This window comes from Hetaerina americana, unplaced genomic scaffold, assembly GCF_022747635.1.
Source record: "Hetaerina americana unplaced genomic scaffold, ioHetAmer1.1.p SCAF_7, whole genome shotgun sequence".
Lineage (NCBI taxonomy): Eukaryota > Metazoa > Arthropoda > Insecta > Odonata > Calopterygidae > Hetaerina > Hetaerina americana.
The window spans coordinates 84,661,767-84,678,373 of record NW_027287316.1 but is presented as its reverse complement, the minus strand read 5'-3'; the positions used below and the strand labels follow the sequence as shown (position 1 = coordinate 84,678,373).

At 36.9% G+C, this 16,607-nt stretch overlaps 1 protein-coding gene across 1 annotated transcript in view; it reads left to right on the top strand.

Moving 5' to 3' along the window:
- Ac76E (adenylate cyclase type 2 Ac76E) overlaps positions 1-16,607 on the top strand; it is a 935,623-nt gene that overhangs the window by 915,632 nt on the left and 3,384 nt on the right. Inside the window, exons 19-20 of the mRNA XM_071595784.1 lie at positions 4,902-5,016; positions 13,450-13,574. Coding sequence (XP_071451885.1) covers positions 4,902-5,016; positions 13,450-13,574 — 240 coding nt within the window. The remainder of the gene's footprint in view (positions 1-4,901; positions 5,017-13,449; positions 13,575-16,607) is intronic.

Below are 16,607 nucleotides of genomic sequence, written 5' to 3'. Positions count from 1 at the left end.
CAAATGTTTTCCCATCTGTCACACACTCAAGAATTCACTCTTTGGCTGGGAAGTTGAAACCATATGCATATATGCATGGTTTCAGCTTCATAGATAGTATTAGATTCAGAAGGATTATTTCAGGGTTAGAATTATTCTTTTCTCCCAAGGAAAAAAATCAGTATTTTTTAATCTAATTTCTTCCGTTAATTGAAAATTGATGCCATGTGACCTGGTAATCTGACTTTTTTAGAACCATTTTTATTTTACTCGTAAAGATCACTCTCATTTACTCATATGATTCTAAAGGTTATATTTGATCAATAAACATTTTCTCATCTCAGTAAATCTTTTGTGATTGTGGGGGTGCTGGAAATTATTTTAGCGCAGGCGGTGCTAGGAAATACTAATAAAGCACATATAAAGCGTTTGAATGAACAGCAGATTTATTCTGAGTGCTGTGGATAACAGACCAAGGACAACACGGAAAGATATATTGCCATGGGCGCAACGTGCACAAGAGGGATGAACGCTCGGCTGGGGTTGAGAAGTGACAGGTCCCGCGTGGGTCAAAATGCTTCCTCCTGGGAGCAGATCCTAGGGTGACACCTCGCGGCACACCCCTGAATCGCACAAACAAATGAACCACCACAGTGATCATTGCATTTAAATGCAAACTTTGAGTGATTTTGTCAAATTCACATGCATGGTTAGCATGGAGATTCCATTGTTCTTCCCATGGGATTCATCCATATTGAAATATGTAGAATAGAATCTGCTTATTATTTGTTATTTGCTTCTATTTGTGTTAAAGGTTAGATCATGAGTAGTAGCTGGTGAAATCAGCTAGACTGTATTGCATTTAAGCCCTGTCTCTGGGATATGACTAAAGTTGTTCTTTTTCCATTTAAAATTCTTGAAATTATATAAAATTAGTGTCAAAAAACTGCATAAAATATTTCAATGGAATATTGCATTTCTAGATACTTGAATACCAAAGGGTTTTTAAGCTACAGTTTCATCAACTACTGATTAAAGTGTATTACAAGAATGAATGATTTTTTTTCATTATTTGATTGATTAGTTGGGTTCATTATTTAATGAAATCAAAAGTGGAAAAGTATGCTTCCCATAACAGGTCTAATTCCTTGTGTCAAGGAAATAATATTGCTTTTGCTTGAACATTTGGAACTTATTTTCACCATCCTACCAACATTTACTGCAAGGCCAGTTGAAATGCATCATCTGTCTTATTTCAATGTGTCTTCAAGAGTGCCAGCAAGTTAAAATCTAGGATGAGAGGGTGAAAAATAAATTGAACGTTCTCTCCAAAATTTAGTTTCTTTTAATTTTCCTCTCATTTTAATTGTGTTATGGGAGGAATCTTTCGAATATAAAGATTCCAGAACAGAGTCACCAAACTACAAATTGTGATTATCATGTGGGCTCCTTACATATCACAATGGCATACATTTAGTACCACCGTAGTATATTAGATGGAACCTAATATCCTGGCCCATAAGATGCACTATAACTTTTCAGGTTAAATTTTATGAAAAAAACTTGGATCAGACAGAAAAGAATCAAATTATTTTAATTTTTAACACTTAATATGGAGAAAATTGAATGGTAACATTCAACAATTGGCAGCTCTATCCATGTATATCAATTCTTGCACCATAATAAGTCAGAAAAATTGGCTGTAGATACACCTATAGCTTCCTTCATTAAAATCATTTTTGTTGAAATGGTAATCAATTCTTCTGGTGATTTATTTCCCAGCTATTAATATATCTCCCCAACCTTTGTCCTTTTAGCGGCACATGAATGTCAGGTTATGTACTCCTCTCTGTAGTTACAAAATCCACCTTCTGCTCCATCCATTCTTGCATTGTCTTCTAAGGCAGACGTGGGCCAAAATGCCTTCCAGCTGCCCTGTTTCCGTGTTCTGAAGCGTAATTCACGACTTCAAGTTTATTTGCAATACTATATGATGATCTTCCCTTTTAAGGTCCCATAATGCTATTATAATTTTTCCTTTCCCTGCAACCCTTAGTTTTTGTTATAATTTTGATGCTATTGAAATTTTTATTGAAAGCAACCATTTTTTTGTTGTCATGACACACACATACTACATAAGGCTGAGCACCTGTCATGTTTATCGAGAGAGAGATATTGAAATTATTATTATTATTATTATTATTATTATTACTTTTTATTTGCCCAGAGATCACAATACAAAAATACCAGGTGGGTGAAGTATGTACATGATATAAGGCACGTCAATGAGGAGCAAAGACACAGGCTCAGTTAAGATACATAAAAGAATAGATGCTCATAGTTACATAAGTGTTTGGTACAAACCCATGAACATCGGCTGTAACATGCACATACAATATCAAATTCAGAAAAATCATTGATCACAAACATGAATCAGACCATTACCATTGCTAGAAACTAAAAGTATGAACTTACTGGTCGGGAATATTGTTGAGATATTCATCAACCGAGTAAAACATATTGCGTTGTAGATATCTTTTTAGTTTATGCCTGAATACGGCAGTAAAAGATGTCAGGGGACCAACATTCCTATTAGCCGAAGGCGTACAAATTTCACAGCAGCACCACATGTGAGATGTAACTAAATGCCCTGCATTGAATTCATTTATGATTGTTTCAAGAATTACTTTCAAGGAAATATTAAAACTCAATTCCTTACAACTGGCTCAAAACAGTGATATTATTGAAATTTGAAATAAAGGCAGCCATTTTCCGTGCCTGATGATATTTTTTTCCCTGTGAATCAGCTTATATCTTATAGATAAAAGCTATAACTGTGGTCTCTTGGTTTATAAGGTGCAGGCCGGTTTTAGGGCATATGTAGGAGTAATAAACTTGCATTTTATGGGCTGGGAAGCACAGTAAATATCACCATGGCCCTGCATTATCATCATATTAGTAGGCAGCATTGCAATGTCTATTGCCCCTTTCATTTTATTTTAGGCAGAGGAAAGCCATGAACACATTTGTTCAATGATATGCACTTTACAAAAGATGGCCATTAATTTAATTTTGGATATCTACAATCTCTGAAAATGACTTAGTAATTTTAACCCCATGATAATTCAGGGCCAACCGATTTTCAGTCTTTATGAATCTAGGCCTTCAGGTCAATTCCTCAATTGATTAATTTCACTTTTCTTCATTTGTATTATTTTCCAAGAAGTAAGCGTTCATAAAACAAAAGTATTAAAATTAGAATGAAATTGTCCAAAGCGATGGGTGTGTGGGAGATGCATTAATTGTAACTCAAAATATGGAATATTATTCTTTGGGCTCACTCCTAGCTTTCATCCATGCATACACCATAGGAGCCTCACTTCAATTGAAAAGACATTCACAATTCATGTCTATAGTTTCTCTACTTTTGAAATCAAGTTGGAGTCCATAATGCCAATATTGGAACTGGAAAATATTGTCATGCACTGATAATTTCATTGTACAAAAAAAACCCTTCATGTGGATTTTACATTGTTTACTGTTTCCTGAAATATTAAAAAATCTCTCCCAAGCTGCTTTATCTTTCCCAATTAATAGTCATACTTTTCCCCACAAAATCAGTCATTCTGATGCTGCTATTCACAAAGGAGCTGTGTCCCAAAGATACATTTCTGAGACTATTCAGTCCTGCCAAAGCATCAGTTGCTGCTCTCAGACTGCACTTGGGATTGTACTTGGGAACATGACTGGACCTGAATGCTCAATCAGCAGCCATGCACTGTCAAGTTCGTGGCCCTACGTACCAGTACAGAATTGCACCTACCTGTATTTAGCATACACACCATATCACCACACCTTAATTAACACAGAAAATGAACACAGGTTACTGATACCATGGTCACATGGATGGCACCCTACGAATTTGAATCCAAATGGTCTTAAAAAGAAGTTTGAATTTTTGCAATAGTACATCAACTGGCTCACAGGGAATGATGAAGTTAGTGAATGTGCCTGGTGGAAGATTTTGGCAGCGAATTGCTGCTGTTTTCCCTGGTCTGTGTGATTTACTTATGCCCACTAGAGTGAGTATGGGCACAATTTGATCCTGAGATTAGTGGCAGAGTGCAGCCAAGGTGAAGTGCAGCATATTTTGCAGTGTCATAAAATGTATGATTATTTTAAGTAAAATTTGACGGATAGTTTCTTTACTAAATTCCAAATTTGGCTCCCTAAGTGCATGTATTGAGGATTGGAAAGTGCAAAGAGATGCTCTCCCCATCACTGTGTACACCAAAATAAAGACAATTCGTACTTATTTAGAGATAATTCAGCAGTTGGGCTACTGTTAAGTTAACCCAAGTTTAGACTATAAAGGAGCTGCTCAACTCCGAAGATCAACATGATTAGAAAGCTTTGGTTTTGTGATGTTTTTGGGTAGATTGTAAAATACATTTCAGCTATATCACAGCAAAACATACAACAATAACAGTGATCGACTGGTTTAAGTGAATCAATTGGACTCTGTTATCATTGCATGCCATGTTTTGCTATGTATTATAAGTGTTGGTTTAATTTAGGTTGGAATATTGCCAATGATTTGCTAATTCTAATTTGCTCAATTTCATGTAATTCTTAGAACTTAAGATGAGAACAAAAAAATGATTGCCCATAAAATTTCATGGGACAGAATTTTATTCAAAATTCAGAAGATAAAATAATGCATATTGTAAAATATACATTATATATATTAATATTTAATAGCGAAATGTAATCCAACCATCAGCTAAAATAAATATTGATTTAAAGAGCATCAGAATTTAAGATTTTTTCATCTTCATTTCATTACCTCTAATGGAATGATCAAATAGGTACTGAATTTAAAAAAGGGCAGATTCAAGTGTTAATATTTTTGATAACTTCAGGATATCAACCGACAAGAACACATTGTGGTGGTGCTGGTCGATTTTGCAATTGCTCTAATGACGATTTTGGATCAAATAAATAAGGAATCTTTCCAAAGGTTCAAGCTCAGAGTTGGTAAGTATGAATGATCAATTGTTCTCATTTTGTCTTTGTCTTAATGAGATATCTATAATCTTATTAGCTTGCCTGATAAATCCTACAATGATTCTACTAACACTGATTGCTTATTAAACCAATTGATTTTAACAGCCAATGGTAATTGTGAATAATTTTACTTTCATTCATGAGAGTAGCAAAATTTAATTTCATTCTGATAAAGATTTTTAAAAAATTGCTTTGAAAAACCAATGGGCTGAAATTCTGTGAGTAAAGCTGCTTAATTAAATGGAATGCAAGTATAACTAAACTATGAATATTAAAAGCATTTTAATTCAATCCCCATCAACCCTGATTAACCTTGATTCTGAAAATCTGACCATTATGAGAACCAAAATTAATACCACCTATCAATGGAGACATAAGGGCAAATTGCAATTGAGAAACTATTTGTGCACATATATGTTAATATATATGTTCATATACTTCAACTCCATGGACTGAAACCTTGATGTAGTGGAAGGGCTTGTGCATTCTGATAATCCCTAGAGATATGCCGGCAGAAGTAATTATATCAGCCCCTGGTGGGGCCACCAATTCAAATAGGCCGAAGGTTAGAAGCCAGACGAAATGTAGTCCACGCAGCGTCTGTTCCTTAATGAGGTGCTGTAAGGCGTCTGACCCCAGTGGGGTGTCCTTTGAGCGATGGTGTCACATTAAAAACACTATTGAGGAAGGCAGTGGGAAGCCACCTCAACTATTATTCCCAAGACTTAATGATGGGCAGTATATTGAATACAAGTCCGGGCAACTACGGGGCTTGGCCCAATCAGCTGTGTGTCTTGACCAAGGGAGGGAGAAGCATGGTGCCCATGGTTTTCATCTCACGAAAACCTTGCAAAGTGACAGTGACAGCACAGAAGAGAACCAAAGCATTTAACACTGGGACTTTGCATGTTAACATGATGCTGAGGAAACTATAAAATATCTGCTGAGAGACTGGAACGTACTACACAGTTATGAAAATGTCCATTAGCAAAAGATTCTTTGTCATGCAAATTGCCTACAGTCTTGGTGATTATTGCAATGGTTAATCAAATGGTTTTAAATTAAAAGGACCATTTAAATTTTTTTTAAATGGCAGAATTAACATGGCAGTATATGAATAGGCATTTACATACATTCAAAAATAGGATCAATACAAGAAAAATATAATAAAACTTACATAATAAGGTGAGAATAAGAAAAGAGTAAATGGAATAGAATAAGAAATATTCAATTATTATTCGTATTTAAAGCCATATACAAGCATTTTAGGGCATAAAATTCACCCTCTATAGTTTCTATTTTCAAAGGACAAAAATTGTTTTTCATGCATTAAACTTTGGAAAATAATGTGGAACCATTGAACAACGCAGGTATGGTGCAATCTCTGAAAGATAATGCTCAAGATAAGGGGTAGGGGCACAAATATTTGACCATATCCATAGATATCTGAAGATGGAGAAAAGCAGGTCTCCATTATTTGTTGGCCACCAAAGACCTGAAAACTGAATTTATCAATGTAACAAATGTTATGTAGTTACCTACATAACATATGTTCCTAAGCTAAATGTGGTTTCATGTTTAATCAACTTTAAATCAGTCTATGAACATACCAAAGAGTGCAATGTACACTAACACAAAGTAATTTGTGGGTGTCAGAGAGAGTGTTAATAATAAAACAAGAAGATTAATGATAATTAACAAATGTGATTTCTGCAATGGTTTTTTTATTCTCACAACCTGGGTTTCTGTCCTCAACACTTTGTGCCATCGCCAACTGAACATGACACAAAGTGTTGACACCCGGGTGGTGTGAATAAAAACAATATAGTGGAAATCACAATTGTTAATTATCATTTCTCTCTATTGCACCCTGCCATGCCCTCTATTAAAAGCTTCAAATTCTGCCTCTCCCAGGTATGTATGTATGTGAGTTTATACATATATATATATGTGTATATATATATATATATATATGTGTGTGTGTATATATATATATATATATATATATATATATATATATATATATATATATATATATATATATATATGAACAATAAACACAGTAATCAACCCAGAGGTAGGTTTGTTAGGTGATGGGAGAGTTCACTCAGTACTAAGCCCGATGGTGTGTGAAATTCACACATCAGGGCCCAGTTCCTTTCCCCTTGCCAGTTATGGTTTCCCAGGAAGATCTGGTAATCACATAGCTTGGGTAAAGCTGCAGGTACCCAGAGGCTTGCCCGGGAATCGATCCCGGGACCCTCCCAATCGTCAAACGCTCTACCCCCTGAACTACCACGACCCATATGTGTATATATATGTATATATACTATATGTATATATATATTTAACAACCATAAACACAGTAATCAACCCGACGGTCGGTTTAGTAGGTGATGGTAGAGATCACCCAGTACTAAGCTCTATACGGCGTGTGAAAATTCACACATCAGGGTAGGGGGGCCAGTTCCTTTCCCTGTATATAAATATAAATTTTTTTTTTCAGGTAATCTACCAGTTAAGGTAGGTTTTTGGATGGACACAACTACCAAACAAACATTTTATTATTCCTAACAAAACAAAAAATCCATCATCCTACTCTATATCAGGTCCCTCATCATCTCTGAGTACTTTCTTCCTCCCTTCATCCCGTCCAACATCCCAACATCCCGTCCATCCTTCCCTTTCCTCATTTGCCCAACATTCTCCCCTCTATCACAGTCTTCAACATCCCACTGCCGGTCAATACCCCCTTCATCCACTTTTCCTGCCTCCACAGGATTTCTCCCAACAAACCCCTCTCTTCGCTCACCATACCAAGTACTTCCTCATTTGTTTTCCTTTCAGTCCATTTCACCTTCTCCATCCTTCTCCTCACCCACATTTCAAAAGCCTCCAGTCTACGTCTATCCTCCTGCTTCAATGACCACGTTTCCGCACCGTACATAGCTACACTCCATATCAAAGTTTTTACGAGTCATTTCTTAACATCCTTACTCAACGTCCCCGTCATCAACTCCCTCCTTCTTGTGAAAGCCTCTTTGCCTAGCGCAATTCTTCTCCTTACGTCCGTACTACTTTGACCGTGTTGGTCCAAAACACTACCGAGATACGTAAACTGTTCTACCTGCTCTAGTTTTTGCCCTCCTACTTTAATGTTAAGCTTGGCCTTTTTCTTTCTAGAAAATCGCATAACCTTTGTTTTCTTAATATTGATTCTCATCCTATACCTGTCGCACTGCATTTCCAATTCACACAGCAATGCTTGCAGCCCCTTGGCTGACTGACAAACTAAAGCTGGGTCTTCAGCAAACCTAACTGATTTTACGAATTCCCCGCCCACCTTCATTCCTACCTCCAGTTCTTCCCATGCCTTTTTGATCATTTCCTCTGCATACAGGTTGAACAGCAACGGTGATAATGGGCAACCCTGCCTTACGCCTCTTCCTAACACTGCCCATCCGGGCTCCCCGTGCCCCACCCGCACCTGAACAGTGAGGCATGTACAGGTTGCAGATTAGCCTCTTTCCTTCCAATCTATTCCTATTTTCTGCAGAATACCCATTAGTTTTTCCCAATTCACTCTATCAAACACTTTTTCGAAATCTACGAAACAGGCAAATACCTCCTGGTTGTGTTCCAAATTCCTTTTGAATAATAATGGCATTACTGCAATGGCTTCATGCGTAACTCTCCCCTTCCTAAACCCAAACTGATTATCCCCTAAGTAATCATTTGCCCTACTCTCTATCCTTTTGTTTATGGTCCTGAGAACAACTTTAGCTGCATGGGATACCAAACTTATCATCCTCTAGTCCTCACATGATGTAGCCTTTACTTTTTTCGGAATAGGAACTAAAACTGATCTTACAAAGTCTTCCAGCCAGATTCCTTCCTCATAAATACTACGGATCAGCCCATATAGCCTCTTCCTCCCACATTTTCCTAAACATTTCAATATTTCCGCGGGAATGTTATCTACCTCCACGGCCTTATTTAGTTTCATCTCCCTTAATGCCCTTTCTATCTCATCGTTCAGTATGCCTGGACCTAAGCTATCATCCTCTACGTCATGTTCCTTTTCTATGTCTAACTTTATAGGTCTAATTTCTTTACTATACAGTTCTTCTATATACTCCTTCCATCTCTCTTGGATCTTCCTGGGTCAACTATTACCTTACCCGCCTTATCTCTAGCTGCGATCATTGATCTCCCTTTCTTACTTCCCGATAAAGATTTAACTTTGCTGTACAGCGCACCGATTTCACCCTTCCTCTGCAGACTTTCCATATCCTCACACTGCGTCTTTCACCATGCTTCTTTTGCTTTATTAGTTGCCTGCCTCAATTTATTTTTTTACTCTTGGTACTTCATTTTGCCTAACTCTGTGTGTACGTTCTTCCTTTTTCTTCTTTCATCCATCTTTGTAATCATCTCATCTGTGATCCAAGTTATCCTAGTCCTTTTAGGGTTAAAGGTTCCAATAGTGTTTTTTGGGGCTTTCGATAACCCTCTCTTGCTACAGTCCCATTTTTCTTCGATAGTACTTAGCCCTTTACCATCCTCCATGATTTCCTCTACCGCCTGTTTGTACTCCTTCCTTTTCAAACCATTTAATGCTTCTACATTCCATTTTCTAAGACGCCGTCCCTGCCTCATCTTTTTGAAACGGGCGCTACATTTCATAACAACTAATATGTGGTCAAAGTCAGCATCCGCTCCCGGGAAGCTGTGGGAATTAATCACACTGTTCCTAAACCTGTGTCTAACCAGGATATAATCTAGCTGATACCTTTCTGAGTCACCTGGCATTTTCCATGTATACCTGCGTCTTTTGTGGTGTCTAAACCAAGTGTTGATGATGACTAGCCCCTGTCTCCTGCAGAACTCAACTGCTTTCTTCCTGCGGTCATTCCTCAAGCCTAAACCGTAGTCCCCACCTCGTCACCATCTCTTCCTTCACCTACCGTCGCATTTCAATCCCCCATCACTATCAAATGTTTCCCTGCAGGAACACACACGATCATGTCCTCTAACTGATCGTATATCCTATCGACCTCTTCTTCCTTGTGGTTGCTCGGTGGCATGTATACCTGAATAATTACCAAGTTCGTCGGTTCTGCTTTTATCTCTACTAGTAATACTCTATCCGTTACCTGCTCTATGTTGACTATGCTTCTTCCTACCTCTTCATTTAATACTATGGTAACCCCTCATCGGCTCTCGTCCCCACCCCTGTATATTATGCTATAATTATCAATACAGTAATCCCCACTATCCTTCCATCTCACCTCGCATAGACCTAAAATATCTATATTTCCCCTTTCAATCTCTCGCTTAACATTCTCCAATTTCCATGTCCTCATCATTGTCCTGACATTCCACGTTCCTATTCTAACTAATGTGGTCTTCTTCTCCTGCGTCTTTTGTCCTGCTGCTGCTGGTTTTCCCTTGCAAGGGTTTCGTGGGATGACGACCGCGGAAGGCCGAGCCCCGTAGTTGCTAGGACTCAAAATCTCTGTATTGTCTATCATTTAAATCTTGGGAATGATAATTGAGGTGGTTTCCCGTTGCCTTCCTGAATAGGGTTTTTAACGTGACAGCATCACTTAATGGCCGCCCCACTGGGGTCAGACGCCATTGCAGCCGCCTCATTGAAGAACAGACGCTGCGTGGACTACCTTTCGTCTGGCTCCTAACCTTCGACCTATCTTGCATGGGTGACCCTACCAGGAGCAATTATTATTACTCCTGCCAGCACAGCTCTAAGGGTCATCAGAACGCACAAGTGCTTCCACCACGTCAAGGTTGTAGTCCGGGGAGGGGTTTATATATATATATATATATATATATATATATATATATATATATATATATATATATATATATATATATATATATATATATATATATGTATATATATGTATATATATTTTATATATATATACATATATGGTACTAGTGGACAAAGAACAAAACAGAAAACCAGAAAAAATAAAAAAAACTCACTAGGTTTAAAATTTTTTGGGTTCCAAGCCACCTATCTCAAGGGAGAAAAGGATAGGACTGAAGGAAATGGGAGGGCTCGAAGGGGAAGGTGGGGAGAGGTTTGTGAGGAGGAGAGTTAGGAGGGCTAGAGGTGGAAGGGAGATATTTAGAAGGGTGGGGAAAATATGGAAGGTGATGGGGGGGGAGAGAGGATGAAAATAATTGCAGATCAGGATAGTTAATTCCTAATGTTAAAACCTGGGCAATTCCAAGAATCCAATAGCCAGATGAAGGGTTGCTCTATAGTTTTGAGTTTCTGAGGAGGATCAGATGGTGGGAGGGATGCTAAGATGGATACAGTATAGTATTTATCAAAGGGAGTGTTATATTCGGAGGCCGGTTTTGGGATTGGGAGCATACCAATCAGGGAAGAAATCTTGCATGAGGCACGGTCGTCATTGATGCTTATATTAAGGGGTGTAGTACACTGTCTGATATAAAAGGCAGGCCAAAGTTGGCACCTCAGAAGGTAAATTACATTTCTGGATGTGCATGTGGAGTAGGGAATTGGTGGGAGAGATTTAATAAGCGGGTGGGAGAGTGATGGGATTCTGGTTTTGAAAATAGGACATGCTTTGCATCTAGGTTTATTGCAGGGTATTGGAGTGTTTTTGGGACAGGGCAGGTATTTAAGGAGTGGATTGGTTGATTTGAGAACATCTGATAAGTTGGCAGGTCATATGATGGTAACAGAGGGACATTAGGGAAAAAGGCTGGCGGTGGCATTATGATTTTTAAGGATAGGGTAGAGGTCTTTTAGGATTAATCGCAGAGATTTTATTCTAGGCCAGGGAGTTATGAGGTGCAAATTGAAAGAGGGTGGGTTTCTGTGGTGAAGGAAGGTTTGGAAGTGTAAGCATGTCTTCTTATCCTTTTGATAAGGAGGGATTCAGGATAACCTCATTTGAGGAAACAACAGTGTAGATTTGAGAGGATATTTTCAAGGGAGTTGGGGTCATTACAAATTCTGTGTCCTCTTATGGACTGGGATTAAGGAATGGAGTGTTTGGTGTGATATGGGTGGAAACCGTTATAATGTAAGTATTGTTGTTCATTGGTGGGTTTTATATTAACAGAAGTGTGGAATTTTTGGTCAATAATGTTATGTTTACATCCAGGAAGGTGATATGGGAGGAGAAAACTGTAGAATTGAAGGAGACAGAGGATGAAGCATTGAGGTCGGAAATGAAAGTTTTCAGGGTATCAGTGCCATGTGGCCAGAGAAGGAAAATGTCATTGATATATCTGAGCCACAATAGAGGTTTCAGGGGTTGCTTTAATAGGAATTTTTTCTCTGCAAGACCAAGAAAGAGGTTTGCATAGGAAGGGCTGAACCTGCTGCCCATGGCACAACCGTTGATTTGCAGAAAGAATTTATTGTTACAGGAGAAGGAATTACAGGTAACAATGAACTAGGAAAGACTAAGGAGAAAATATGCTGGGAATGTGTGGCTCAGGGCATTGGGAGAGGTATTGTTGGAGAGCATAGAGACCTTCTGAGTGGGGAATTGATGTGCATAGGGATGTTGCATCAATTGTGGCCATTTTATTCTCGGTATTTGGAGGGAGGGAGGGTGATTTTAGCCTTTCCAGGAAATGGTAAGAATCTTTGGTGAATGATGGTACGAAGTGGATTATTGGCTGCAGGAAGTGGTCAACAGATGCAGAGATTCTTTCCATTGGGGAGTGATGGGAGGATAAAATCAGCAGAGGAAACATTTTTACGCTTGTGATTTGCTCAATTCCACCTTCCCCACTTTTCCTATGTTCCTTCTTTTATATGTGTTCCTATCACTTTTCCTTATATTATCTATTCCCATGTGAATGTATGCACAATCAATACTGTTAAATGCAACATCAAATTTTACAGTAGCCATGAATATTATCATGCATAAAAACAGAACCTCTAAAAACCTGCACCAATCATTTGCAAGAACTAAAAATGCAGCACTTGGGCCTAAAAATAATGGCCTCATTCTTTTTAATAAGTTACCTGTCAATGTGAGGAATTTCAATAAAATGTCACTATTTGAAAAAAAAATTGCCAATATCTGTTAAAGCATAAGCCAATATCTGCAACTATTATTTGCAGCTGTATAGTTTCTTTGACAAGTCCTTTATTTGTCACTTGGACAAAATGAATTGATTTGATTTGTCTCCAACATCGAAAATTTCCACTAAGTTAAGCTGGAGACTATATGGCTCCTAATGAAAAAAAGGCTTTGTTCTGGCAACAACAGTGCATGTGCATAGAACCAATGCTACAATGTGACAAATTGTAACTCTGCTAATAGGGAACAATGTCTATGCTATGCGATATGTGTTTAAAATGTGACATTCTATTTACCTATGTAGGTTTGAACCATGGAGCAGTGATAGCTGGTGTAGTTGGTGCTCAAAAACCACAGTATGACATATGGGGCAACACAGTCAACGTGGCTTCAAGGATGGATAGCTGTGGCATTATGGGAAGGATGCAGGTAAAGTATTTGAAAATTTTTGAAAAAGTATTCTAAGTAAATGAGTGCACATAGACAAATACAAAACCTGACATATGCCATTTCAAGTAAGGCATGGTTTCTAGGTAATTGATCACACTAAATAATTGAATGCAATCTAATATTGAATACAAGTTGGTCCTTGATTTTCAAAATTGCACACAAGGAAACACTGGCCGGAAATAATTCCAGTAGCAGTAGTTGTGGTGTCTTGGGCACAGAAGCGGATTGACTCTCTGGTCGCAGGTTATCAGTTCATATGATTATAGGGTATACAGTGTAGAATACAATACGGTAAAATTGGTGATCAAAAGCACCAAATCAACTTGCAAAGTTAAACCACAAATGGTGCTGTGTCTAGGCGGCTTTTATGATGGCATGAGATGAGCACTAACTTTAAGATGCTCCACTGAAACGAACTGTTTACATGTTGTGGGTGTTTTTGATATTCAATAATGTCTCTTGAATTGCTATTTTATTTATTTAATTAAAAAGTGCAGCAGAGGCTTTTAACTGGTTGAATAGCCCAAACTGATTAGTTTGGTTATCCAATGACCCTGAGCAATGGTCGCAATTAACTCCTCTTCCATCTACTCCAATGTAGGAGGCAAATAGCATTTAATCATGTAGAAGGTTGTTCTGTGGCATCCTCCGGTAACATGTGTCCTTTGTAAGCATGCATTCAATGAATACTATGATAAGTCGTATAAAACATGCTCAAGAAAGTAAGCTCAGGGCAAGCAGTCTCATTTCTGAGTTAAAGCTCCTTTGTTGGCTGCTTCCTTAATGAATATTCATTTAAGTTTCAATGTGTGAGCAATATGTTGTACTGGTTATTATAGTTGAGGTATACTCAATAGTTAGTAATTAAGTAGAGGAATGACCTTGACCTTTGGTTCTGTTTTAGATGAGAGGCTTCTTTATATATATATATATATATATATATATATATATATATATATATATATATATATATATATATATATATATATACATACATACATACATACATACATATATATATATATATATATATATATATATATATATATATATATATATATATATATATATGGTACATATATATATGGTACCTATATATATATATATATATATAATATAGGTTGGTGACATATTTTTTCTCTGATTATTCTCCTTTTGAATGGATGCTGGTGTACAGATTGAAAGAATATTCAGTCCATTGATTCAGAGACTTAAGATGAGAAATCAGGTGTTGCACCTCTCTCAGGCTCGCATTGTATCTCATTTTTTATTGAAGTTTTGTTTTCCATAACTTTTTCTTTGGAAGAACATTATAATTTTCATTTTATTAATGTTTCCCAACCCAGAAGACCCTCCACACTATGGTCACACTATGATTTTTCAGGTTTAGAATTTATGAAAATCTCTAGGGGAAGACCAAAATATATTTTAATGTTAACACTTACGGAAAGGAATTAGAATTTGTTACATTTTTAAATTACCAACTATATAAATGTTGATTTGCAGTAAAATCCTAGAATTCCATCGACACTGCTGCTAAAATCATATATGCAGATTATTTTCAAGTGACAGTTTTTGTGCCAGTGTAGATCTGGTCTGAATACACAGACCATGGACCTTGACATCTCAGGAAAATTGGCAGTAGACTATTGCTTAAAGTTATGCCATTTAGGACCACATGACCATAAAGTTTTGTTCTGTTTTTCTGTTCTGAAACGTAATTTATGACTATAGGTTAAATTACAATACTGAATATTCTCCCTTTAGATCCATGAGGTTGCTCTAATTTTAACTTTTTATGCAATGCTTAGTTCTGTGTGTTAAAGCAATTGTACACACTGACTAGAAAGGAGCATATATGTATGATGCATTGAAGAACTCGATCATAGCATACTAATTATGGTTGACTGCCCATAGGCTCTGAATATGCTGCTAAGCATAGGGGCAACATCCCCGTTAGCCCAATGCATATAAGTTTCACGGCAGCAACACATGTCAGATGAAACTATATATCCTACATTATACTTATTTACAGTATATTTGGGAATTTACGAGGTACTAAGGTAAAGGATATATTAAGCTCTAATGTTTACTACTAGCTCAAGACACTGTTATTATGAAATTTTGTGTAAAAGACAGCCAATTCTTTGCCTAATCAGGGAACATATAATACTTAATAGAAAGTATTTTTTTTTAATTTGCTCATGACTTATAGGACAAAGTGATGTGCATATGCCCTCACACAAGTGGATTTATGAACACATTGTGGGGAGAAAAAAATGTGTATCATAGAACAGGAGATGCAGTATATACATTTGTATTTATAGTGGTATGATGCAATTATCGTACACAAATGCACTATCCCCTCTTCCATCGACTCCATTGCCACAAACCTCAATTTGAGAAGGGTGAATGAAATTCCAATTATGACCAGCTTTAAAGTATTTTCCAGTGCTTAAAATGTGTTAAAAACTTTAAAGTGTTTCCAGTGTTAAAAACTTTAAAGTGTCCCAAAATTAAAGCCCTCTGAAGGAAAATGCAAAATGTGCAAGGGCAAGGAATATACTCCTTAAATGCTGATTCTTTTATTATTATTGTAATTTACTATATATTTATTGATAAATAAAATAGGCCCTCGAATTTTTTTTCAATTTTTCAACCACCATCAAGTAGTACAATGTATTTACAACATATTTGTGCCTGTAAAATGTAGAATATGAAATCATTACCTTTTCTATTATTGGGAATTTAAAATATCACATCTTGTTCTCCAAGAAATGTTACACATTTTTTGTGACAAAAGTTATTTGCTTGCATCGTATCCCTTGTTTTTTTGCTGTAAAAAGAGAAAAGTATAACCAATGAGTCTGCATTTATACCACTTCCTGTATGCCACCATAAAAATCATAGATGAAATTTATATTCAATATCTATGGTTCATTTGCAATTACAAAGTACCTAGTTTGATAGCATATTTCATTGGGTGCACATAAATTTGTTGCTTGCTGTTGG